Source organism: Globicephala melas, chromosome 6 (assembly GCF_963455315.2).
Source record: "Globicephala melas chromosome 6, mGloMel1.2, whole genome shotgun sequence".
Classification (NCBI taxonomy): domain Eukaryota; kingdom Metazoa; phylum Chordata; class Mammalia; order Artiodactyla; family Delphinidae; genus Globicephala; species Globicephala melas.
The window spans coordinates 70209188-70236820 of NC_083319.1; the positions used below are offsets into that span (position 1 = coordinate 70209188).

Below are 27633 nucleotides of genomic sequence, written 5' to 3' on the forward strand. Positions count from 1 at the left end.
CAAATTTTATTATTCAACTCTTTTACTTAAACTAGTCAACACTTGTTATGCTCAAAGTTTCTGAGCTGGGGGCAGAGAATTCAGCGATGGTGTTGTCTCTCAATAAAGCTTCTGTCACAGAAACCAGTGAGGTTCAGTTGTTCATTCAGTCAGTTGATGCCAGTGGGCTTCTCCCTTCCTCTGTCTCTGTCTCCCTCTGAGAATGCAGGGCAGCGAGGCCCAGGATTAGGTCAGAGAGAAATCGCCTTCTTTCCTTTACTTGTGTGTAATTTTTCATTTAAAGTTTTTGTCACTTATATTCACTTAGTGACTTATTGGACAAGATTTGCCTCGCTGCTCCTGCATTAGTTCTAATTCATGATGAGGTAAGAACAATAAAGGGAGGTAAAGAAAGGCAAAGGGGCTCCAGTCTCTATCATTTTCAAACTTTAGATTTTTTGTTTATCACTGCAACTGTCCTAGAAAGTAAAAGTCGACAGCTGTCTTGTGGGCATAAAGAAAACAAATGTGAGTCTGAATGTCATGAATGTGAAAGAAGGGAAGTGATTTCCCCCGACACATGCCGGATTCTAATTTAGCTAACTTGAGTGCAGCACAGTTGGAGAGGAGGCTACGTCAGAGGAGAAGGATGAGGCCAATGTGAAAAACAGAAAGACAGGAACATGGTTGCTTCTGCCAGAAGCTCAGAAAAGACCAAGTCCTGGGTCAGTTGATGGCCTTCAGCTTCGCAAGACCAGCTCCCTCATTTTTCTTTCATTTAATCCATGAATGATCAGTTTTGAGGAGAGAAGGAAGAAGTCACACCCACCAGCTCACAAGTGACTGGCAACCAGAACCCCAGTTGCTAGAACACTAACCCTGTCTGGGAGAATCAGCAAGATCAGTCTTGCTGAGCATCCGTCTAGGTGATAAATGCATTCAGGCAATGAGAAGGGTACTTTAAGAAAACTAGAATTAAAGGAAGGGAATTAGATGATTCCAAAAGATCCTGATCTTATCTGCTTAATAGGAATCGTGATATTAAAAAGTAAGAACTGAATTTTATTGCTTGCTACCAATGGACTAGCCACTTTCTAAGTTCTTTAAAATTTAGCGACTTCCCTGGCAGTCCAGTAGTTAAGACACCGAGCTTCCACTTCTGGGGGCACAGGTTCGATCCCTGGTCAGGGAACTAAGATCTCGCATGTGCCGTGGCGCAGCCAAAACATAGAAAAAAAAATTAACTCAACACTCTCAATAACCCTATTGGATCCAACTCACTTATACAACTGGAGAGAAATATAAATCTGGACGAATGAACTGAACCAAATGTACCAAAGGTACAAGGGCAAACCTTAGGGTGCTTACAATGATTTGTCTGAAAGCACCCATTAAAGAAAGTGAAGACTGCACATGAACATGATATTTAGGAACCAACGAAATAAGCAGACAGAGGACAGTGAGATGACAAAGGACCCTTATTCCACTTAAGATGCCAAAGGGTTACTGTCTGTGGTTTTGTAGGGCTACATGAGGTGTGGTCTGAGTCCACTGAACTGACTTTAAGTTCTAATCAAAATAGACAAAATCACTATTAAGTAGTTAGAAGGGAATAGATTTTTCTGCCTACTGAAAAAAAAAAAAAAGTAAGTTTCCTAGTGGCCTAGTGGTTACGATCCGGCACTCTCACTGCCGTGGCCGTGATTCAATCCCCGGTGAGGGAACTGAGATCACTCAAGCCACGCAATGCCAAGTCTAAGATTTCGTGAGTGATTTCTTCAATGAAATATGGTAAAACAACTTTATTAACCCTAGAAGAGCTGACCCCTGGAATCTATGTATTTTTAACGCTTGCATTTTCTTGTGAGTTTAAGAGAAAAAAAAAAAGCACCTAACAATTTCTAGCCATGTGAGCTCTGACATTTCTCCTTCAGGATGACAACTAAAAAGTCACTCACCATCTGGTTCTACAAGAATAAAGTCATTAGCCACAGCAGTCCCTTACCCCAACACGCCCTGACAGGAGTTCAGGAATGGGGCACTCTCTGCTCTGGGAAAACTGACAGAATAGGCCTGCAGGTAGTTAGATAATTTCCTGAGAAATTCTATGAATTCAATTTTTTGCAACTTCTCATACTTAGAAAAGCACTAAAAGCATCAATAGTGACAAATGCTCCTCATGACTAGCAGCAACCTTCTCCCAAGATGTGTCCTAGATTGCACGTATCCTCTTCACCACAATCACATATATACTGACATCCCCATTCTGTCCTGGAGCCGTTCGTCAGAGCTGACTGAGAGGCTGTCCTCCAGGCTATAGTCCTCAGTAAGTCCTCCCAAAAAACTGAACTCCCAGCTCCTTTGTTGTCGTTTGTTTCCAGTCAACAAGGACCTCACTGATTTCCCAGGAGACCTCCTCAGGTCAGCCTGCTGTTCTCAATCTCAATGAAGACACCTCCATTTCTCACCTACAGTCCAGGCTGGACATCCATTTGTTTACTGGTAGAGTCCAAATAAGAATCTCTACTCTTTATTGTTCCAACTGTTGGTTAAGATGTGGGTACCGAAGAGGCCTTATGTATGACCAAGATGGAAGAGCATACGCGCTTCTTAGACAGAAGAAGTGAAGGTTTTTAATGGGCTCCTTAGCAGGGAGAGTCTGGCTTGAACTCCAGAGTCACCCTCATGGCCTTGTATAGTTGTCTTTATTTAAATTTCTAGCCTCAGCCCATTAAAACATCATAATACTGAAGAATTGAAATAAAAATATTATTTAAAAAATCATTTGTTAAGAAAATGATATTTTTAGCAGTAATATAGGAATGGTTTCTGCTTGTTTTAGGACCCTAATCCTTAAGAAGGTTTCCAAACCTCTAAATGTACTTTAAATGTCCTTCTGACTTTAAAAGTACCTACTCAGTGCTGTATGCACCAACTGGAAAGGATAGAAAGATGATTGATCCATCAGTGTCCTCTTTCCAAAGTGCCTAAATTAAATAAATGAATTTCCACTTAGCTCTTTGTTGCTTTTAGAAATTGTGACCTTCCAGTGTGCATGTTACTGATACCTGCCCTGCTGGAAAGGCTCTACCCCAGTTGTTGCTAAATATATTAAAATCCCTGCCTGTGTCCCTTCTATTCAAGCATGTTTTATTTTGTTTGTCTTTCAAAGGGGCAAAGACATCATGATGGAATGTAAGAAATTCCTTGGATTGCATTGTCCCCAGGAATATCCTTCCCTGCTCTGTGATTACTTGCTGGGTCCTAAGGACAAAACAAGTTTGCAGCTGGCACTGAGGTAACCCTCGTCCCTTCCAAGACTCCGCAGGCTGCTGTGGTATCAGTGCTGGGGACACTGCTAGTGGCCACATCCTTATGGGAGAACTCTGTGCTATCGCATGCACCTCATTCTTTTCTTCTCTGAAAAGGAATGTTCTGGAGAAGCACTTGCCTCGGTGCAGCTGATCTGTGTTCTTCCATGTCCTGAGGACCTGCCGCTGTTCCAGTGAACGCTTTAAACATCTCTGTTCTCCTTCCAAGTTCTCAAGCTGCTGCTGCCTTTCAACTCCATGTTTCCTGCGCTTTGGGCTTTTTGAGCAAATAAGAGTCCTGAACCAGGTGAGTTCCTCCTAGTGCAGTCAGCACGTGGAAGTGTGCAAATAGAGGCACAGGTGAGCTCCTGGATTCTCCACCACTGTTCAGTGTTGGGCAGGGTGCCATCTATTTACTGTGTTTCTCTGGGAGTCTGGACAGTCTGGACCTGCAGTGCTTGGCAGGCGGAGAGCGTGGAGTCATATGAGAGTTTCTGACAAACCTAGAACTTTCACTCAGCTTCTGCTTTCCATTGGTGGCTTTGTAGTCTTAAGGGGAAATTGACAGCCAGAAACCCTAATGGAGAAGGAAACAGCGGTATGAATGGGCAGTACAGCTGAATGCAGAGTGAATGGGGAAAGTACACTATGGATTTCTACACTGGGAGGAACTGAATGATTGTGATATTTTAGTGAAAGAATGGGATCCAGGAAAACAGAGAGGAAGGGTAATTGTGCCATGTATCAGAATCAGCAGATAGATATATGGTATATTTTATACTATGTGTTCATATATATGTACCATATATGTATATTATTGTATGTAAAATTACATACAATTGATGACACACTTTCTCCCAGTTCTGTTTTTTAGGCTGTCATTGTTCTGCAGTCAGTGACAGAGAGAGGGGGAGGAGAATTCATTATTCCCATTTAGACCTATATGAAAAATATAGGAAACAACACACTACCTGTTTAGCCCTCACTCTGTGGATGATACTCTGCTAAGTGCTCTTAAATGTTCTGGTTGGTCTAATATTCAATACAACTCTAGGAATATTTTCCGTACTTTATATTTGAGGAAACTGAGGCTCAGGGAAGTTAAGTGATTCCCCAGCATCACACGTGTGTCCTGGCAGAATCTAGACTCAATGCAGAAACCCATATCACATATAAATAATTATTTAACTTCCATCCTCTGTAATTCTCAAGCTCTTTGTTTTCTTCTTTGGTGCTTTCTGAAGATCATTTTTCCCTGCTTGACTCCTAAGTGCACTGGCTACTCCAGCTTTGTGCCCTCTTCAGACTCTCCTTCTCTTTCTCACTCTTAAAAGTTGAAGGTCCTCATGAGCTTTCGGTCGTCATCTCGTTCTACACTCTACTCCTAAGGAACGACATCCACATATGCTGCTTCCAATGGGAAGTCTGTCTTTAGATGTTTCTTGGCCACTTTATGGAGTCCATGTGCTTTCTCCCCTTCTTGAGATGCCTCATTCCAGATTCTGGTGAGAGAATCCCCTTTTCCCTATCTCTCATTGTAATAGGAAACTTAATTGAAATAATTTAGCATGATTACTGTTTTTATATCTTTTATCTCTTCCAAACTGAACTCTCCAGAAGAATAGGTTTGGCATTCTCTTTTTTCACCTCTGTATTCTCAGAACTATCATATATCCAATATAGAAATATGAAGTTTTAAAATATAACCTGGAACTTCCCTGCTGGTGCAGTGGTTAAGAATCCGCCTGCCATTGCAGGGGAAACGGGTTCGATCCCTGGTCCGGGAAGATCCCACATGAGAAGCCCGCGCATCACAACGAAGAGTAGCCCCTGCTCGCCACAACTAGAGAAAGCCTGCACACAGCAACAAAGATCCAGCACTGTGAACAATAAATAAAATTTAAAAAAATAAAATAAAATATAAACCACTGAAATAAATGAATGATGAGAATGATGAGTAGAATTTATCATCCATGTTTCAGTATGCCTTGCAAATTAAAGCTACTTCTTTTTGTAAGAAAAAAAAAATCCAAATGTCATCTGGGGGAGAGTTTCATAAATTAAACAAGAAAATAATTTGAAACAATATAGAGGTAAGCATATTTTATTATACTGAATACACTATAAAGTTGAACATGGTATTATATGAACAAAACTATTTTAAATACCATACATAGTATGACTGAGATTAAGTAGAAGAATAAATAGATGACTTCATGAGAGCCCTTTGCACTTTAATCACTATCATTTTGACTCCTGGTCTGATCATTTCTAAATCTCTACTGTATATGAGTCTAGTTCTGATACTTGCTCTGTCTCTTCAAACTGTGTTTTTCACCTTTTAGTATGGTAAGTTTCTGTTGAAAGTTGAACATGATGTATGGGGTAAAAGGAACTGAGGTAAATTGGCCTTTAGGGTGAGGAGTTACATTTATCTTGCTACGAGGTTGGCTGTGTTTACTTCTAGTCCTGGGCTCGGTTTCTGCCCTTTTTATTTTCCATATCAGCGAAGCTGGCTTATCCTTTGGGATTGGTCTTCTTGAAAATAGATTTATTAGACCTGTTTGACAAGTAACCACCATAGGTGACAGGTCTATATCTTGTTCACCATTTTATCATTAGTACAGAGTTCATAATAATTATTCCAAATAATTATTAACAAAGAGTATTCTTAGATTTTCCATTAGACCTCCCATCAGAAGCTTCTACTGACCTCGCGTCAGAGCCTTATATTGAAGTAATTATTAAGCATCATTAGATGATTCAGTACATTTCTACTGAGCCTCTTGGTTCATCATTCTCCATCTCACAGTGAAGACGTAGGGTGGTAAAAATGTAGGGCATAGGATGCTAGATACAATTAGCCTTCTCTGCTTTTCTGGTGTCAGAGTCTTTGTAATGTTATACGTTCTTTTTCATTTAGTATTTTTCTGGGCAGGGGTTGTCTTGCTACTACTGAATTACTTCCTTTATCATCTTGAGTTGAGTATCTTAAGAGGGAAGCAAAAATGGAAACATAAAGGGCCCATACCATGATTTTCCATAATGTGCAATACATCATTGATTTGCTTCTCCATTCAACTTTCTTGGAAAGCTGTCCTCGCATTTGATGTACTGAGGTAAAAGGAAAACAAATGCAAATCTGACTATGATGAGAGTGAAAGAAGTAAAGTGACTCCCCAGGTGAAATAATGACAATGGGAGTTCTTCTCTTGTTACCCTTCCACTTGCTCCAGAATGGGTTCTGCTGATTAATTTCAGCAAATCAGCTCTCACTAAGGTCAGTTCTATCTGTTTCCCTTGTAGTGGATGGTTTCAAGCGCAGAGCAGCTTACTGACATTCAACATCATATTCATCAAAATAATGATACATTATCACTGTAAGTGATTAAATGTCAGGATTTAAAGTAAATCAAATCTTGAACATTGATATGAGTTTTCAGTACATCAAATCCATGAAATCTCTTCAGAAGCAAAAAATAGTTCAAAAAAGGAAAACAATGCAGAGAAAAAAATAATCCACATCCATTCTAGGTTCCACCCTATGTCTCTCCTCCAATTCAGACGGCAACTATCTCAAACCTATTTTCTGTATATATTGTCATTCCCTTCTCTTATTCATCCTTCCACCTTCTCCACTATGGTTTCTGCTGATTAATTCTACCAAACAAGCTGTCACTAAGTGGCCAATGCCATCTCTTTTCCCAATGTAGGAGCACTTTCCATCTACGTTTTCACGAATGCATTGAATCTTCTAAGCAGTTCCAGTCTTTCAAACATGGTCTTCTCACTTTTCTCTCTTGTCCTGTTAACATATGGCCATTCCCCTTGCTTTCCTTTGTAGCGTTCCCTCACTTTTAACGTTAAGGTCATAGGATTCAATTTTCAGTCCTTTTCTCATGTGATACTCTCCTCCTGTTTGATCACTTCTTCTGTTCCATGCTTTACACTTCATGGAATTGCTTATAAATTGCTATCTCCAGTATCCAATGGACATTTGCACTGAAATGTCTACTAGTTAACTATAGGTAATATCTACTGCTTTAATTTCTATATCCTCGCATGACATGATCCACCTTCTGCTGGGGAAATTCCATTTTCCCACCTTCTCACTGTAGCACTAAATTTAACCGATATTAATTTCTACTACAAATTAGTACTATTTTAAAAATAATTAAATTTAATTGTGAGTTAACTGATTTTTTAAAATTATTTATCTATTTGGCTGTGGCAGGTGTTAGCTGTGGCACACGGGATCTTCATTGCTGCGTGCAGGATCTTCATCACGGCATTCGGGATCTTTGGTTGCAGCATTCAGGATCTTTTAGTTGCTTGCGGCATGTGGGCTCTTAGTTGTGGCATGCAGGATCTAGTTCCCTGACCAGGGATGGAATCCGGGCCCCCTGTATTGGGAGAGCAGAGTCTTAAACACTGCACCACCAAGGACGTCCCTGTATTACCTGATTATTGTTTTTAGGTTACTTTCCTTTAAAAAAAAAAATCAAAGTTACCCAAAGCAGAATTGGATTAGTTATGTTCACCTCTAGGTCCTGAGGGCAACACACGACCTGGCTAGAAGCAGTCTATTTTTATTTCTAACGTGAAAATCGTAATGATGGGTCAAGGAATTGTAACATACATTCTTTCATCAGGTTGCACATGCAGGCTTGGTGTTTCTTTCTCTTTTTTTTTTTTTTAGTGGTACGGGGGCCTCTCACTGTTTTCGCCTCTCCCATTGCGGAGCACAGGCTCCGGACGCGCAGGCTCAGCGGCCATGGCTCACGGGCCCAGCCGCTCCGTACCATGAGGGATCTTCCCAGACCGGGGCACGAACCTGTGTCCCCTGCATTGGCAGGCGGACTCTCAACCACTGCGCCACCAGGGAAGCCCCTTGGTGTTTCTTTTTTAAAGAAAAAAAACAAAACAGGAAGTTTTCTCTAGTAAGAATTTAATGAACAAAGAAAACTCCTAAACTGAGTTAATACAAAGTATATATTTATTCTCTTAACCACAATGTATACATGCACATAATATTATGTAAATAAAAATAATTTAAATCTTTATAAATAGTGAAATAAATATTAAAATAGATAAATAAATATTTAAGTAGATAAGTAAGTAGATAGATCAGCATGGGCATCTATGAGGGACGAGTGCCTGTAGAGTAGAACATCATGTTGCTTAATATTCCTGAAAACACTTGACAAATTAATTCAATTCAGGGCATGATGAGAGCAGAAATGAGAGTCTTTGACATGGCAGCACAGGTGGAAGTGTGGTCTTGTTAGTGAGAATCATTTCTCAGGTTGAACGAGGTGTGTGTCATTCCTTCCTCCTGAGTCTTTCTTACAAGTTCCTTGATGAAGAGAAGGATCTCATGACTTCTGCTCTGACAATCTCCCAGGCACAAGGGCTGTACTTCTTCTCTTGCAGATAGACAGTGATTCTGTGGAAGTATTTCCTCACAGCCAGGATGGAGTCCTCCTTCAGCAGGGGAGTCCCTTCCAGCCCCGCCTCCTGCATCAGACAGGCTTGCAGGTCAGTGAGCTGCTGATAAAGTGCAGTGCAGAACTTGTCCAGGAGGGTCTCATCCCAAGCGGCAGCCGAGCCCTCTGTGCTGAAGAGCTGGAAGGTCTGCTGGATCATCTCATGGACGACAGCAATGGCTTGAGCCTTCTGGAACTGGTTGCCTCCAAACGCCTCCTGGGGGAATCCAAAGTCATTTCTGTCCTTCAGGCAGGAGAAGGAGGAGATTCTCCTCATCTGTCGCAGGAGCATCAGGGCCCTCGTGTTAGCCAGGCTGTGGGTCTGAGGCAGGTCGCAGCCCAGAGAGCAGTTGGAGTTGCAGCTGAGCAGCACCAGGGCCAGGAGTAAGGACACGGTTGGGGCCATCGGGGACCCTGCAGATGCTGCCGGCCTGGCTGAGGTGGGGTCTCTGTGAACTCTGCTCTCTAGGTTCTCTGAAGACCTTCCTTCAAGCCTGGGTCTTAAATGGGAGCGAATTGGTTTCCATTTTCTGAATGTTCCCTCTTACTTTCTACTTCTGTTTTTGCTTTTCATTTTGCACTCTCCAGATAGGTTAGGGCAGCGTTTCTCAACCACTGTTTTTCATCCTTGCCTCCCCTTCTCCTGCCCACAGAACCTTTCTAGATATTTTTTTTCCATATGGCCCCCCTATGAAATTTTGATACACAGATATACTGGGTACATCAGTATGTACTCCATGCGTATCTCTACTTTATAAATAGAAAAAGAAAGTGAAAAGTTTTTTCTTTTTATTCAAAGCAGTGGTGAGTATGACAAAAATATTTAGGCTAAAAATTAGCTGTAAAAGCTACTGCAATTAATTTAACATTTTGGTTAAGTGTGCAGAATGACTTTTAATGTAATACATTTACTTAATAAATAGGAATGTATCAAACTACATATTCAATAAAAATTTATACAAATACTTCATAAGAATACCAATGTATAGATATATTTAAAAATCTATCAAAACTGCTAAAACCATTGAAAATTTAAATGATTTTCTTAACATTTATTTTTAAGTAATTCTTAGTTTTGATTCATATCATAAAATGATTTCTTACTTCGCTAGCTGCTAGATATTCCTCTAGATATTGTCAACAACTTTTTCTCTTTAGGACTAGACGTAATTATTGATCTCCTAGATAACTTTTTTAGAATTAAATAATAAAATACAACCTATTTGTGCTTAATTCCCGATGCCCACATCACACTGAGGCTCAAACATAAGCAAAATCCACAAGACAGACAAGGACAGCTCATAAGTAAGCAGAGGGCACCTCTCACATTATGACTTTGAGTTCAATCATATGATGGAGAGAAAGTCCTGTAATGAAACATCAAGCCACCATAGCTTGTAGCACTGATCCTGCATATTGTGTATCTTCCATGCACTCAATGTCAATGCCTCTCGTCTCATACACAAGAAAACCCAAAGAGAAAAATGAATACAAAGGATAGGGTTGGATAGGGTTGAGCTTTGGAGTGCCACCCACCATTGTGGTAGCTAAGATTTGTTCGCACCCCTAACGACTACTGTTTGCACCCGTGGGAGTGATCTGCTCCCAGATGATTTAGGAATCATCATCGATTTGAATCTTTCTCTGTATTTTTGCATTGAATTTCAGATTCCCCAAAGGACTGTCAGAGGTTCCAATCCAAGCCTATTCTTTTCAAACAAAAGAAAACCATCTTTGTAATTAATTGAGAACTGGATAAATGTTGATTGGGATCATGGAAAGAATTCACTTTCAACTCTGATCATGAATTCTTTTATTTTGCAGTGGATGTTCTGTGGCCTCAGCCCCCTCTAATACCGATCTTTCAATAAATAATAGGTATGTGACTATCTGTGGCAAATCAGCTCTGTAGCAACTGGACTCTGTCGTATTCTCTGTGGTATCCTCGGCACCAGGCCCAGTGTAATCACGCAACAGGTAATTTTTTCTTTTTTTTTTTTTTTTTGCGGTACGTGGGCCTCTCACTGTTTTGGCCTCTCACATTGCGGAGCACAGGCTCCGGACACGCAGGCTCAGCGGCCATGGCTCACGCGCCCAGCCACTCTGCGGCATGAGGGATCTTCCCAGACCGGGGCACGAACCCGTGTCCCCTGCATCGGCAGGCGGACTCTCAACCACTGCGCCACCAGGGAAGCCCGAACAGGTACTTTTAACGAAAGCAGTTTCTCAGATGGTCTCCTCCCACTGGAAGGCAGTTACGAATGACCAAGCTATTTTCCTTTATCACGGTCGTATTTGCTGGGATTATAATAGACAGTGGCTGGTATTCCCACTCTACTCCTACTGGTATCAGTCATGCCTACTGAGTTTGTTGCTAAAACCCCTAGGATTCTCTTTCCTTTAAGGTGCCTATGGCTCTGGGGATTCAAGTTGTAAGAGCAGCACAATTTTCAGCCGTTGCCCGGCACTCTATTAAACTCAGGAGGATGGCCTCGTCGCTAATTTGTCCTCTACTAGGTCATGACAGAAAATAACCAGCTTGATGTCACATACAGAGCCACGTATCTGAACTCAAAGTCTCCCTGATTCACACAGGTCACAGCAACCAGACAATTAACCACGTTACTCTTCGGTGGGTCTTTACGGATGTGGCAATGACTACCTATATCCTGAGCTTCTTTGGAGACTCCTCACAAAGACTGATGAATGATCCTTTTCCTCCTGTGTCTTCATTCCCTTTCAAGGGACGATGGGGTCCATTTCAGTTTGATTTCCAAATTTTGACACATAATAATTAAAGCATTACTGCAGGTTGGAAATCAAGAGTTTGGATTCTGAGTCCTCGGTCTGCTCTTTTGGCCTGGTAAATGGCTCATTCTTCTTTATTTACATGAATATATTCTCTCTTCTGGATGCCAAGACATGTAGCCTTCAATGCCCTTTCTGGTCTGAATGTTTCCGTCCCCACAAAATTCATATTTGGAAGTCCTAACCCCCAAAGTGATGGTATCAGGTGGCGGGCCCTTTGGGACTTGATGAGGGTGTGAAGATGGAGGCCTCACGATGGAATTAGTGCCCTTATCAACGAGGTCAGAGATAAATGCCTCCCTCTCCTGCTGTATGATGATACAAGGAGAACTCTGCAGTGTGAGACCTGAAGCAGGCTTTCACCAGAACTGGACCGTTTCTGTATTGTAACTAAGTTCATTTGTATCCTTTTTTTAGATTCCACATATAAATGATATATCTCTTTCTCTGTGGGTCAGATTGTTTTTTAATGAAGTGTGTGCAAGCAAGAACATTAGTTGTTCCCCTCCACCCCACCCAGAACTTCATTAGGACAAATAGTGTAAAGATGAAAAGTGGTCTTATGCACTGAACTTGTCTCCTCGTCTATTAATCATCCAATAATTTCCCAACTTCCTTGCAGTGAGATTTCCACGAGGATAAATCCAGGCCATGTAATGTGAGCAGAAGGGCTCTTGCCCTGTATAGTCCTGGCCCTTGAAAACGTCCCATGTGATGCACCGGACTTTTTCCCTTTACCACTGAGTGGAATAGACTCAAATACTGCAGAAAAATTTGCAGTCACCTGTTGATGATGGAAAAATCCACAAAACAGGGGGTACCCATGTCCCCGACTCACTCTTTGGAGAGCAACTTAGAACATCCATCTGATCAGGAATGCCTGCCTTGTGTTCTTATACCAGGGAAAGATAAGATTCTATTATGATCAAATTCCTGACAGCATTCTCTTTACCCGTTACAGCAGTCAGCATTAAGTTAACTGACAAATATCTTTAACACCACACTATCCAAAAAACCTTTCTATACTTCATGTGTTGAAAATAGCAAATACCTCTCCCAAAACTTAAAGTGATCTTTTAAATTACGTTAGAAAATTATTTATACAAGAAAAGAGATTGTGTTCTGTCAAAACCTTTTTTAAAATCATGATTTTCTTTTCAGACATTTTTCAGCCTGTGAGGAAACACAAGTCGAGATTGCTTTGGACTTGAACACTAATGTAATTGAATGAGAAGTGTCACGAGTATAAAAAATATTCTGTATTTGTTGACATTTCTTTGAGGATTCTTACATAAGGGAAAGGCACCTTTTAATTTCCACTCTGACAACCTCCCAGGCACAGGGGCTGTATTCCTTTGCCTTCAGATAGACATGGATTCCATGGAAATACTCCCGGGCAGCACGTTCCAAATCTCGACAATCCAGATTGTCTTTTTTCATCTGCTCCAGTCGGTGCAGCCTCAGATGAAGGCTAGAGAGAAGTTTATCGAGGAGGGTGTTGTTCCAGGCAGCACGGCTGTCCTCTGTGGTGAAGAGGTTGAAGATCTGCTGGAGCATCAGATGGTGGTGACAGGTGCCTTGAGTCACCTGGATTGGGGTGATATTCTCTCTTTTCCAAGGAAATTTGAAGTCGGTTCTGTCCTTTAGGCACCACTGAGAGGGGATTCTTTGCAACTGTTCCAAATGTTGGAAGACGTCCTTGTTTTCCTGGCTATGGCTTCTAGGCAAGTTCCAGCCAAGAGAGTAAGCAGGGATAGAGCAGAGCAGCACTCCTGCCACTAGCAAATAGATCTGGGCCATTAAGAAAGGGTGATTCACTAGACGGCCGCCAGGAGAGGCGTGGGCACCGCCAAACAATTAATGAGTGGGAAGCTTCCTTCCCTGGAACTGTGGACAGCGTCCTTCCCTAGGTGGCCGGTAGAGGGCGCAGGGTTTGTTTGGGAAACGCCGACTGTTGAGTTTGCCGTCTGCAGCTGTCTCCTGCAGCTCGAGAGACAGGGCGAAAAGTAGTCACTGAGGCTGCTTTAATAATCAGCATACGCGAAACACCTTGGTTTTCTCGGTGCTGAGCGTTGAAGAGGAAGCCTTGTCGCGGCCTCGCCAGAGACATTTTTGTGTGGCTGGGAACAAGAACCGTGCATTTTCAGGCTTCCCCTGAGTTTTGCGCTTTATTTTCTCACAGAAACTTGAGCGAGGCAATTTTTGGGAAAGAAGTCTTTTTCTGAGCGGTCTGAGGTGGGAAATCAGAGCGATTCCCAGCCGCAGAGAAAGGGGAGCCGATTTTTCCGATTCGGGCTGGTTTCTGGCGCGAGACAGCGAAGGCCCAGAGAAAGGGGAACGCGGCGGCGGCGGCGATGGGACGACAGGACGGTGTTGGGGACGCCCTGAGGGGTGAGTCGGAGCGCGGCCACCACCGGGGCCGAGGACGCGGGAGCTGAGCGCCCCTGTAGATTCTCTGGGACTTCACGGAGTCTTTCAAGGATACAGCGTTAAAGTGAGGGAGAAAGTATTGAATATCTGAAAAGTAGGAATATTAAAAAAAACTCACAGCCTTTTATATTTTACATTTTAAAATTAATTTTATATTTAACTTAATTCATATCATATTTAAATTAAATATTTTAAATGTTTGATATTTTTATAAATTTATGTTAAAATATTTTCAATATTAAGCATAGACTATTAAAATATATTTTCATATTAAAATATAGCATTTTATTAAACTTTATTTAAACTATATTGTCTTTCTACTAAAGTAAGTATTTAATATAATTAATTATTTGTTTATTTATTTTAGGCTGGGTGTATTTATTTTAGGCTGGGTTCAGTCTTCATTGCGGTGTGCAGGCTTCTCATTGTGGTGGCTTCTCTTGTTGAGGAGCACAGGCTCTAGGTGCGCAGGCTTCAGTAGTCGTGGCTCGCGGGTTCCAGAGCACAGGCTCAGTAGTAGCAGCACATGGACTTGGTTGCTCCACGGCATGTGGGATTTTCCTAGACCAGGGCTCGAACCCGTGTCCCCTGAGTTGGCAGGCGGATTCTTAACCACTGCGCCACCTGCGAAGCCCCAAGTGTTTAATATAGTTTTACTTTTCTATCTTTAATGGAAGCCAACTCATTAATATTGTCAAGATTACTTTTTTGCTTGTTTTTAATTGAGGGAATTACCATGTTTGACAATTTCTAATGACTCCATGATAGTCTTAACTGATTTTTAACTCATGTTCCTGAAATGTCTTTCCCAGGACCTCACCTTGACTATAAGGTTAGAAAGAAGAGTTGGTGTGTACAAGCAATTGAGGACGTTTAGCAGGTCAGACTTTTTCATTTTTCTTTAGTAGGAATTTTATACACTAAGTGGAATTTGCCCAGATTTCATTTACATCATGAAGGCTTACTTTGTAAGACTGTCAGGGCCATGCAAATGGAGGTCAGCTTCATTTCTTTACTTAAAAGTTTTATATTTTGTTCCTCGTGCATATTTTGGGATTAAGTTTCATTTTAAAATGTTGCATTAAAACATCCTTTATCTTGATGACGTAGATTTGGTGCCTTCTTACCATTCGTGCTTAAGAGAAGTACTAGCTTAACGTTGCCCTAATGCTAACCCAGGAAATAGCTTTTGAATTAGAGTATTGTGCTGTTCCATGGCTGAAAATCTAGGAATGCTTTAATTCTCATCATCTCTCCCCCATATATATATTTCTTACCATTTTCCTGGTCTCTACAACATTATTTTAATGTATTTTTTTAAAGGAAAAAAAACCCTTTTGACTGCCTTCATCTGATTTTCTCAACTCACACCCCCTTGGCTATGGTAACCACAAATCTGATCTTTTTCTCTGAGGTTATGTGTTTGTTTTTAAAGTATATTTTAATCTATGTCTTAAAAATTAACACCAGAGGTGGTCTGAAACAAAATAAGGTGAGGAAAAGGACTATTTATCTCATTTATACTAGTCACAGAGCAGGCTTTTTTTTCTTTTCTTGTGGGGAGGAGGTCAAAACACTTTCTTAGATGCTGCAAAGAGCCTCAGGTGCCGTAGGATTTCTCTCCTTAATGTACGGGGCACTGCTCTAAGGGTGGAGACTAGGTCTCTACTCCTTCGCAGGCCTACAGGCAATCCCTCTCCTAGAGTTTGCATTTGGGGGCCTCAACATGCAGACCCCTGAGTGTTAAGGAACCTGTAGTCAGAGCTTCTCTTGGCTGGGCTGAGGGTGGACTATAGAGGTTTCCGTTTGTTATATTAATACAAAAGCCTTCTATCCTTCACTCTGTTCAAATTCTCAGCCTGTACTTTGCAAACTTTATTTTATTTGATCTCGGCAATGTCTTGTGTGACCACAACTAACGGTGTCTCCATTTTTTAAAAGAGGAAATGAAAATCTGATGTCATTTAAATTCAGGAGCCCCAGATTTTTGTCAGAGTGGAGCCTTCTGCTGCTCCCAGGCCCTCCTCTTCATCAGCTCTGAGCACTGGCCCTCAGCTGCACTGAGCACGTGGTGCTTCCTTCATCCTAATCCTGCCTCTAAAGTCTGTCCTCCCTGCTCCCTGGAGGGCGGTCACCATCCCTGCCTCACTTTCCTGGAATCCACATTGCCAAGCGCATTGTCACATATATATGCAGTCAGAACATTTCTGGTGACGGAATGAAGAGAACTGCATGAATTCACCCTTGCTGTTCATTTTTATGTCACCATTATCTGTAAACTTTCAGAAAATGTGAGCTATGGTCCTGTAAAGAAATGTGGAAGAATTTAAATCTGATGTATGAGTCCCTTTAGAGGAGAATGCAGAGAGGTGAGGCTAGTTGTATTTTGGTGCAATTTAAGAAGTGGCAAAACAGAGTACAGGGTCAAACCTCTAAGTATTCGTATTAGAACTGAAAAAGAGATATATTGAGACTCAGGTTTTTATTTCAACCTTGGGTCTCATTTAGATGAATACATCCTATTGGATTGATACTCTTTCATGTTCCAGGAATGTGTTTAATTTCCAGTGTAATAAAAGAATTGAAGTTGTGACATTCTATGTTGCCCATAAATGGCTTATTTAAGAATCTCCTTTGCAGGCAGGTACCCACAGCAGCTGGATACAGGCTCCCACAGCCAGACACCTGCATCACCAGGCTCACCGGGGCCTGCCACCCTCCTCACTGAGGACACCCAGGATGATGTTCTCCAGCCCTGTCTGCACCCTTAGCTGTCACCTGGCCCAGAACCACAGCCTGCCAAAGCAGGAGACCCTCACAGTCCTGCCCCTAACAGGGAGAATCTTCTTTGTTTTCCTGCCTGAAGGACAAGGAGGTTTTCAGGTTCCATCAGCACCAGCTGGCTGACAGCCAGTTCCCAAACGCTCAGGCCGCCTCATTCTCCATGAGACGATACAGCACTTCTCCATCGTCTTCAGCACAAAGAGCTGAAATTCCTCAGTGGGCTTGATCAACAGTGGGCAGATCTGGAGACTAGTTTGGTGCAGGAGATGGAGAGGAAAAGACCCTGCTGGGCAATGAGGACTCCAGCCTGACTTTGAAGAACTTCCAAAGGACCAGGCTCGATCTGAAAAGAAAGTCCACAGCTGCTGTGCCCAGGACAATATGAGAGTGGAAGTTAAGGCATGAAAATCAGAGTGTGCTTTCCCTGTATGTTCAACCTCAGAGAACCCAGGAGTGGGAAAAGGAGACCTGGACCCAATCTTCTACAATGGGGTCTTCTCTGCTTAGAGGTGGCCTCTAGCGCGTCCATATTCACTCCCTTCAATGACTTTTCTTCTGATTCAGTTGTAAATACATCGAGTCATCTCAGCACATTGTTTTTCAACAGTAAGTGGAACAATACAAAATAAAAAACAATACAAAAATAATACAAATATACAAAACAATACAATATAATATAATATTACAATTATTACAATTACAAAATAACAATACAATATAATAATACAAATATACAAACAATACAAAAAAAATACAAAAATACAAAAAACAATACAAAAATTAAAAAAATTTATTTTTAATTTGTAATAATTAGAATTTATTTCTCTATGATGATTGTTATATTTACCAAATTTATTCTTCATATTATGATATGGTCAGCTTTGTATCTTGTTTTCCTTTGCTTTGGGGGTGCAAAAGGTATATTTTAAGTGTTAGGTTTAACTCATACTCTTAAAGAAAATCAGAGTGTCCTTAAACCTTTAATCTGCCTTAAAATCCAAAAGGAACATAAATAGTTTTATTCATTTCATTGGTTCTTAAAATATTTTGAAGTATCTCTGCTTTCAGGATTTTACTTGTGTTTTTTAATATATTGGTAGATAAAACAAAGATATTACTTTCATAATGGAGCACTCTGTCAGAGAAGACAGGCTTTAAAGAGTAAAAAATTAGCTTGAAACCCTTTCTAGGTTATGAAGGAGAAGCACAAGGCATTATGACAGGTTATAGCAGCTGGAGCTATTCTCTTTTACTTGTTCTTTCTTGGAGAAAGCATGTCTAATGGTTGCTGATTCAGTTTCAGCAGTTGCATGATCAATAAACTGTGAAATACATTATAGAATCATGGAATTTAAACTTCAACAAAGAAGTGTGACTATCCCTTGTATTGTTGACACTGTGGTGGGTGCCAGGTGCAATGAAAATAGTAGACACATTGCCTGCTGTCACAGAGCTTGCAGTCTGGTGGGGATATGGGTAACTAGGTGTTCAATGAAAGGAATGCTAATGCTGTGACAGGGAAAGTACAGGTTCTTGGGAGTATGTGGGCTTGCATGGATCAGGGAAAGCTTCTGCAAGAGCAGTTGGTAAGCTGGCATCCCAGGGGTCTGCAGGAGTTTGCCAGGTAATTACATGCTGGTCAAGTTTGGCCATGTGTGGAGATTATCTAGGGTAGCAGGTAAATATGAGGGTTTGGAGCTAATGACATTTGTTTGGAGATGTGACCCTGGGTAAAGACATGCATATGGAAGTCAACAGTCATAGAGAGGACGTTTGGAACTATTTGGGAGGTTGAGACTATATGTGCAGAGAGGATGAAGTGTGGGACTAGCATAGATCGTTGAGGAACACCAATTCCCTAAGATGAGAGTGTGGAGTCAACAAAGGAAGGAGAGAAGGAGGGGCAGAAAAGCAGAGGACGGTGGTGACAGGGAGACCAGACGAGCGTCAGACTTTAAAATGGCGGGTATAATAACAAGTATCTGATGCTTCGCACATGTCAGCCAAGGCTGCTTCACGTTGATCTCTAACCTCAGTAAGATGTAGCTTATTGGCAATATCTTATGACCTAGTAAGTATGTTAAGAAATTAATCTCAATTTTCAAGATTTTTTTTCCTCTCATTTGTTTTAAGCAAGGATCTTAGAAGACCCTTAAGGCTTCATCGATAAAGCATTCAGCTTTATATATATAATCAGGGTTTTTCATTAGAGAGTTTTATTCACTACTTCGAAATGTCATCTTATATGGATAAATTAGATAAAAATTTGTAATCTGCATCAAAATGCTTTTAATTTCAGCATGATGTAAATTTAAATTTAATATATTACTTTCTACTTAATATTGATAAATATCTTCTGTGCCAATGCACTGACTGCATTTTGTTTTGATGCCCACTACAGATCCATGGGTATTTGCAATCTAGTGTTTGGTACATCTGTGAGAATATTTCATTTGCTAGTAGAATTTAAAAATGTGTTTGTATGCTTTGCACAATACTTAAAAAGATGATCCTATTTTAATTCACAGAGGTAGAATTTTTGCATAACAAAATTATGAGCTCAGTAAGGCACAAATATGGCATTATATCAAAATCTTTTGGGGACTTCCCTGGAGGTCCAGTGGTTAAGACTTCTCCTTCCAATGCAGGGGGCGTGAGTTCGATCCCTCATTGGGGAGCTAAGATCCCACATGCCTCAGGGCCACAAAACCCAAACATAAAAAAAAAACAGAAGCAATATTGTAACAAATTCAATAAAGACTTTAAAAATGGTCCACATCAAAAAAAAATCTTAAAAAAACATGTATCTTTTGAGTGGACATGAAATAATGGCTTTTACTCCTTTGTGCATACCTGTCACAATAACAACTATCATTGCTATGTTTAATATGTCCCTGGTGCTTACAATAATCTGCTCACTTAAGATAAGTTTATGACTTGTTATATTCTCATGATATAGAGCATATAACATGCGATGGTATGTTGAATGGAATATAGTAGTCTCATTATCCCTATTCTAAAGCTGAGAAAACTGTACTGTAGGAAAAAGAAAACAATTGCCCTAAATCATGCATGAAGCCGAAGGAAGACTAAGGAGATGCCGAGCTAACGAATTTACTGGTCACCTGAGAAGACAAGAGTAACCCACAAGAGAAGATGCAGCAAGACTGTCATTTTCAAACACTTTTACTGACACAACTATGTTCAGCTTATTACACTTATCGCTTTTATTAACAACTCTGAGGACCAATGATGTCCCTAACAGTGTGCAGGTTACTGGGTGGGAATAAGAAGTGTAGCTGGAGAGTGAGCTGAGTGCTATGGTACCTGATGTAGATGGAGATCTCTTTCCTAAGCCTGATAAGACTATGCAGTTCCACTCCCAGGTTTGCTACGACCCTATACTGCTCTGCCTCCCCTTTGGCCTCCTCTTGTCCCTGCTTGCTCAACCACAAACATGGCCAGGAGTTCTGCATCCCTGCTGCTCCAGGGCCTGTCCCATGAGAAAGGAAAGGCGAAAAGTCCTCAGCTGTAAACTTTCATTAAGGCTAAATTGAGAACTAGGGAGCTGAGCTGCTTTGCCCAGCCTTCATCAGGACGCAAGAAGGCCTTGGAGTTAGATGAAAGTTATTCTCCATCAAAATATTTGGGGTCCTCTAGTTTGTTCCATTTCCTTCTGAACTTGAGACCTCAGGAATGCCAAATTCCAGTGCTGTTTTGGGGAATATGTGAAGTTTCTTGTCTCTGTTCCTAGAGGCTGATTGGGACATTTGGGAATCTATGTGGCTGTGTAACCCGAAACATTCCAACCCACGGCTGTTTACAGATCAGTATCATGATGGAGAAGGGGAAGGACTGGGAAGTCCAGTTCCTGAGACTCGTTCTTTAATGGATTTTCTCAATTTGTAAAGCCCCTCAGCATTTGTCAAATTCCTATGCTTTTGTATTTGCTTTGTGAAGGGCTGTATTTATCATGACACAAATGAAGGTAGCTGAGATGGTAGAGGGTGTGCAAGGCCACTGTCACACTCTCTCCCTAACCTTCCTCTGCCTCAAACACTCAAAGTCAGCTCTCAATCAGAACTGGAGAACCTCTTCCTTTCCCTAAACCCAGTTCCTGGACTACTGCATCCTTCCCCCAAATGCAGCAGAGACAAAAGAAAACACTCTTTTTTAGAAGAAACGATTTACTTGTGAAGAATGAACTTTGCTGTTTTTGAGAGAGACCATTTTGTTTTCAGAAGATGCCTTACCCCAAGGCTTCCTTCCATAATCTGTTCCCAGTGGGACTCCCTCGTGTCAACCTCTTGCTGGACTGGGACCCTGGAATTCCACAGGGCCAGCTAGCAAGAGGGATGCCTGAGATGACAGAAGATATGAATCACCTTTCTGAAGAGAGGGTGGGGCTGGTGTCACATGAGTGCCTTTCAGGTGAGCTCTGCAAACCAAAAATAGGAGCCTGGGTGTGTCTAGGGAGAGTGGAAGCAAAGAGAGAGTGGAACATACTGAGCAGACTGTTCTACTGGGAAGAGATTCTTTCAAGATTAATGCCCAGGAACTAGAATTCGAGGTCAGAGGTTCAATGACACTAATAGTAAGGTCCATGTGTGTAGAGCGGTGTCATTTCAAAGCTCTTTCACACACATTGCCCCAGGCAATCATCACAACAATCCTGGGACTCTCCCAGACACAGACTATGAAACTTAGGGAGGTTAAGTTGTCTGAGTCATTACCCAAAATTTTGCCCCCAAAACAGTCATTGTTCCACCACGTCTCACACTGTCACTTGATGGGTAAGCGCCATGGCCCAGCTTTCACATGGACGAGCAGAGCCTGGGTTAGAAGTGTCCCAGGTCCTGACTTCTTTGCTTTCTAGCTCTGAGTCTCTCCTCTGGGGGGCCATTATTTTCTGAGAGTACAGGCTCTAGGAGGTGACATTGCCAGCAATTATAGACCTGGGACTGTATGGAGAAGAGAACTAAGATCAAACCCGGGAGAGCCCAGGATTAGAGAGCAGAACCTTACCTTTCATAGCTCCTGCTTTTTTCTTCCTGCTTCTGCGTTGCTGCTGAAAGCCCCCAAAATGAAAGGGTTCAGAAGCTATTTTGTGCCTTTCTCATACTAAAGAAGCAACAAACATTATTAATGAAAAATGTGACTTTTTACATTATTTGAGGTCTCTGTTATGTCCATATTATTCATTTATAAAGTAGATCCAAGTATTTTCTACTGATCCTTCTTTCTCAAAGAACTTTTACTAATTCCCAGAAAATCTTTCAGAAGTATAATACACAAGGACTTCCCTGGTGGCAGAGTGGTTAAGAATCCACCTGCCAATGCAGGGGACACGATTTCAAGCCGTGGTCCAGGAAGATCCCACAAGCCGCGGAGCAACTAAGCCAGTGTGCCACAACTACTGAAGCCCGCGTGCCTAGAGTCCATGCTTCGTGACAAGAGAAGCCACCGCAATGAGAAGCCTGCGCACCGCAAGGAACAGTAGCCCCCACTCGCCGCAACAAAGACCCAATGCAGCCAAAAATAAAATGTAAATAAGTAAATAAATTTATTGTTTTGAAAAAAAAGAAGTGTAATACACAGAAATTGCAAGTATCTTCAACATACAGCACAGGGAAATTTCACACACTGAATACATTGTGAAACTAGCACCCAAGTTAAACGTAATAGATTTTGCCCAGGACCTAGCATGTTTCTTATGTTGCTTTCCAGTTGCTACCTCAGAGCAGCTCTCCTTCTCCTCCCCGATGGTAGCCACTCTGTGACTCTAACAGTCCTGATTATTTCTGACAGACACACTTTTATGCCTCTTGTGTATATTTACTCACTGTATCCTGAGAATAATCCTATGAAAAAATACTACTACTGTCCCCATATTAAAGATGAGGAAACTAGGGAACTTAGTGATTGTGTTATTTGTCAAGGTCACACTGCTATTAATAGCAGAGCTGGGATCCAGTGCCATGAACCCTGGCTCCTTCTCATAGAGGTTTTGAAAATCCTAGAACTCTCCTTTCACTTGTGCTCTCTTCCTGTGGCTTTCACTCTAACAGAAACCTTGAAGCTGGAAACCTGCACAGAACCAGAGCAGCTGTGTAGCTGGTCAGTGAGGTGGAGGGACTGAAGTTATGTGTAAGGGATGAATGGTTCAGTAAAGCAGGACCGGGGAGAAGGTGAGAGGAAGGTGCCAGGATTGGCCAGTCAACACCATATGTCACCAGCTTCCCTCGAGGAGATGACTCCTTCCCACAGGTATTTGCACCGACCACTCTTTCCTGGTGGTATAAATCAGTTACACCTATGACATCAGGACTAACCATTCTCCATAATTTCCAGGACTTCCCTCAATTCCATGGAATTCCACCTTTTGACAAGCATTTCCTGAAATGAAAGTGGTAGGACTGTTCCAAAGGACAAAATGGACCAATACTAGTCTGAAATAAATTTACACAGAAAAAGATAAGAATGTAGGTTTCAGAACTTAAAAAACTCAAGAAGTTTTCTCTCACAAGAATTTAATAAACAAAACAAAATGCAAATTTAATGAAATGGAAAGGTGAATATTTTCTAAATTTTAATACAATGTAAGTATAAATATATTGATATGAAAATATAAAAATAAGATACATAAATAAATAAATAAACAAATAAACAGAATAAATAAATAACAGAGTAGTCATTGCTTAGGGACTGATGCCCCTGAAGCTGAATAAATTTAACATATACTTCCTTATCACTACTGACAAAGTAGTAGCTGAATTAATACAATAAATTCTGTGATTAAAGTTGAAATAAGAGCCTTCTGAAATGACTAAAGACATGTGTGCAAGGGTGATAGGGCATCTTAGTCAATGAGAATCATTTCAAGGTGACCCCAGGTCTCCATGCATAATTCTTATCCTTTCTTGCAAGTTGGTTGATGAAGACAAGGATCTCATGATTTCCACTCTGACAATTTCCAGGGCACAGTCACTGTATTTCTTCTCTTTCAGGTAGAGGTGGATTCCCTGGAAGTACCTCTTCACGGCCAGTGTAGGGCCCGTCACTCCCAGGGCAGTTTCTTCATCTCCCATCGCCTGCACCAAGCAGGCGTCCAGGTCCTCCAGCTGCTGATGGAGTCCAGTGCGGAGTTTGTCCAGGAGGGAGGTGTCCCAGGCGGCAGAGGAGCGCTCTGTGTGGAAGAGGCGGAAGACCTGCTGGAGCATCTCGTGGAGGACAGAGGTGGCCTGGGCCTTCGGGAGCTGGCTGCCATCCACCATGTCCTGGGGGAAACCGAAGTCTTTTCTGTCCTTCAGACAGAAGCGAGGGGAGATTCTCCGCACCTGGCCCAGAAGCATGAAGTTCTTCCTGCTAATCCGCACGTGGTTCTGAGACAGGTCGCAGCCCAGAGATCCACCAGGGCCGTAGCTGAACACCACCAGGGCGGTCAGTAGAGAGAGCACGAAGGCCATGGGGCAAATGAGGCTGCTGCTGGCCTGGCTGAGACGGGCGTCCGGGGGAACCTTGGGGGTAGGTTCTGTGATGACATTCTTTCTAAGCAAGGCCATTAAATAGGGAACACAGTAATTTTCATTTTCTAAACATTTCTATACCCTTTTACTTCCTTTTTTTGATTTTCACTTATATCTTCTCAGTATGGTCTATGAAGATGTCATCATTCTAAACTATTAATTTTGCAAGAAGTTTAATTTTCCCAGTAATTTCAGATGTGCCCATCCAAATGGATATTTATTAATCAAATGAGAAAGGTTTTCGTCTTAAAGTCAGAAGTGATGTAGGTTTGTAAATACGCACATTCTATATCTCTTTCATGCATAAATGTTGGTCTTCTCTGTTCCAGGAAGAAATTTTTAGCCCTGATCTTAGGTTCCATTTTTACCTCTTACTTTACCTAGGAAGGCAGGCTCTCTCAGCCGTATGCTTTCTGTATTTGCTTAGGGATTTACCAGATCACTCTGGCATAAGCTCTTTGAAACAAAAGATGGGTTTTGTTTAGTGTTTGATTTAGAGAAGAGGCTGATTATTATGAGTCCATGAGCTTCTCCCATGTTTCCTTTCCTTCTAGAACATGTTCCTTCACGTCCATGTGGTCATGCTTCAGGGGACCACGAGGTGAGGACTATTATAGATATTGTCCTTTCTTTCCACCATTTTCTTACTGGAGACCTATAGTCCTCCACAGGCTGGGCCAGTACCCCCACCAGGAATCCTGGTTCTTTTCAGGAGAATATGGGTGTGGAGATCCTAATTCCAAGACAATTGTATTTCCCCAGCAGCACCTCAGTCACAAGGGAGAGATCACATCTAGTTACACCCTCTCCTCTAGAGTGACAGAGTCCCCTTCCTAACCTGGACTCCCACCCTGAGGGCAGGCTCACCACATCCCGAGGACTTTACAATCTCCTATCTGTGGAGGGGCTTGTTTATTTGTTGGGAAAATAATTCATCTTCCAGGACCCTCACCCTTGCTCCCGGAGTGTTTGTGTGAAGGACCCTAGTCCTCAGTGGTGACCTCCTCCCCTCCTGACCCATGTCCTCAGGTATCAGAAGTGTCAGCCGCCCTCAGATGCTGAGAGCAAAAGTGTGTTTTCTCTAAGGTGGTGGAGGAGTTACCCAATTCTAATCATTTTACCCTGAGTAGACACATAATTTTTATTTTGCCAAATACAAATTTTATTATTCAACTCTTTTACTTAAACTAGTCAACACTTGTTATGCTCAAAGTTTCTGAGCTGGGGGCAGAGAATTCACTGACGGTGTTGTCTCTCGTTAAAGCTTCTGTCACAGAAACCAGTGAGGTTCAGTTGTTCATTCAGTCAGTTGATGCCAGTGGGCTTCTCCCTTCCTCTGTCTCTGTCTCCCTCTGAGAATGCAGGGCAGCGAGGCCCAGGATTAGGTCAGAGAGAAATCGCCTTCTTTCCTTTACTTGTGTGTAATTTTTCATTTAAAGTTTTTGTCACTTATATTCACTTAGTGACTTATTGGACAAGATTTGTCTCGCTGCTCCTGCATTAGTTCTAATTCATGATGAGGTAAGAACAATAAAGGGAGGTAAAGAAAGGCAAAGGGGCTCCAGTCTCTATCATTTTCAAACTTTAGATTTTTTGTTTATCACTGCAACTGTCCTAGAAAGTAAAAGTCGACAGCTGTCTTGTGGGCATAAAGAAAACAAATGTGAGTCTGAATGTCATGAATGTGAAAGAAGGGAAGTGATTTCCCCCTGACACAATGCCGGATTCTAATTTAGCTAACTTGAGTGCAGCACAGTTGGAGAGGAGGCTACGTCAGAGGAGAAGGATGAGGCCAATGTGAAAAACAGAAAGACAGGAACATGGTTGCTTCTGCCAGAAGCTCAGAAAAGACCAAGTCCTGGGTCAGTTGACGGCCTTCAGCTTCGCAAGACCAGCTCCCTCATTTTTCTTTCATTTAATCCATGAATGATCAGTTTTGAGGAGAGAAGGAAGAAGTCACACCCACCAGCTCACAAGTGACTGGCAACCAGAACCCCAGTTGCTAGAACACTAACCCTGTCTGGGAGGATCAGCAAGATCCGTCTTGCTGAGCATCCGTCTAGGTGATAAATGCATTCAGGCAATGAGAAGGGTACTTTAAGAAAACTAGAATTAAAGGAAGGGAATTAGATGATTCCAAAAGATCCTGATCTTATCTGCTTAATAGGAATCGTGATATTAAAAAGTAAGAACTGAATTTTATTGCTTGCTACTAATGGACTAGCCACTTTCTAAGTTCTTTAAAATTTAGCGACTTCCCTGGCAGTCCAGTAGTTAAGACACCGAGCTTCCACTTCTGGGGGCACAGGTTCGATCCCTGGTCGGGGAACTAAGATCTCGCATGTCCCATGGCACAGCCAGAAAATAGAAAAAGAAATTAACTCAACACTCTCAATAACCCTATTGGATCCAATTCACTTATACAACTGGAGAGAAATATAAATCTGGACGAATGAACTGTTCCAAATGTACCCAAGATACAAGGGCAAACCTTAGGGTGCTTACAATGATTTGTCTGAAAGCACCCATTAAAGAAAGTGAAGACTGCACATGAACATGATATTTAGGAACCAACGAAATAAGCAGACAGAGGACAGTGAGATGACAAAGGACCCTTATTCCACTTAAGATGCCAAAGGGTTACTGTCTGTGGTTTTGTAGGGCTACATGAGGTGTGGTCTGAGTCCACTGAACTGACTTTAAGTTCTAATCAAAATAGACAAAATCACTATTAAGTAGTTAGAAGGGAATAGATTTTTCTGCCTATTGAAAAAAAAGGAAGTTTCCTAGTGGCCTAGTGGTTAAGATCCGGCACTCTCACTGCCGTGGCCCCGATTCAATCCCCGGTGAGGGAACTGAGATCACACAAGCCACGCACTGCCAAGTGTAAGATTTCGTGAGTGATTTCTTCAATGAAATATGGTAAAATAACTTTATTAACCCTAGAAGAGCTGACCCCTGGAATCTACGTATTTTTAACGCTTGAGTTTTCTTGTGAGTTTAAGAAAAAAAAAAAGCACCTAACAATTTCTAGCCATGTGAACTCTGACGTTTCTCCTTCAGGATGACAACTAAAAAGTCACTCACCATCTGGTTCTACAAGAATAAAGTCATTAGCCACAGCAGTCCCTTACCCCAACACGCCCTGACAGGAGTTCAGGGTGGAGATCAGGAATGGGGCACTCTCTGCTCTGGGAAAACTGACAGAATAGGCCTGCAGGTAGTTAGATAATTTCCTGAGAAAATTCTATGAATTCAATTTTTTGCAACTTCTCATACTTAGAAAAGCACTAAAAGCATTAATAGTGA

General features: G+C 41.7%; 3 protein-coding genes and 1 long non-coding RNA gene across 4 annotated transcripts; 1 reads left to right on the forward strand and 3 right to left on the reverse strand.

Moving 5' to 3' along the window:
- Positions 1–8636: 8636 nt before the first annotated feature.
- On the reverse strand, positions 8637–9182 carry LOC132597487 (interferon alpha-1-like). The gene has a single exon (XM_060300985.1). It carries the CDS (start codon positions 9180–9182, stop codon positions 8637–8639), a length of 546 nt encoding a protein of 181 aa, XP_060156968.1.
- Positions 9183–12871: 3689 nt separating this feature from the next.
- LOC115850848 (interferon alpha-13-like) lies at positions 12872–13384 on the reverse strand. The gene has a single exon (XM_030852472.2). The coding sequence runs from the start codon at positions 13382–13384 to the stop codon at positions 12872–12874; it is 513 nt and encodes a 170-aa protein (XP_030708332.2).
- Positions 13385–13545: 161 nt separating this feature from the next.
- On the forward strand, positions 13546–18020 carry LOC115850696 (uncharacterized). The gene is made up of 3 exons (XR_004038472.3): positions 13546–13975; positions 14827–14894; positions 16655–18020. It is a non-coding gene; the product is annotated as an uncharacterized lncRNA (long non-coding RNA).
- Positions 18021–23676: 5656 nt separating this feature from the next.
- On the reverse strand, positions 23677–24360 carry LOC132597488 (interferon omega-1-like). Its single transcript, XM_060300986.1, has one exon. It carries the CDS (start codon positions 24358–24360, stop codon positions 23677–23679), a length of 684 nt encoding a protein of 227 aa, XP_060156969.1.
- Positions 24361–27633: the final 3273 nt, after the last annotated feature.

Bases quoted from the DNA above. Each gene is read 5' to 3' on its own strand.
- LOC132597487 (XM_060300985.1), bottom strand. From the start codon at position 9,182: ATGGCCCCAACCGTGTCCTTACTCCTGGCCCTGGTGCTGCTCAGCTGC.
- LOC115850848 (XM_030852472.2), bottom strand. From the start codon at position 13,384: ATGGCCCAGATCTATTTGCTAGTGGCAGGAGTGCTGCTCTGCTCTATC.
- LOC132597488 (XM_060300986.1), bottom strand. From the start codon at position 24,360: ATGGCCTTGCTTAGAAAGAATGTCATCACAGAACCTACCCCCAAGGTT.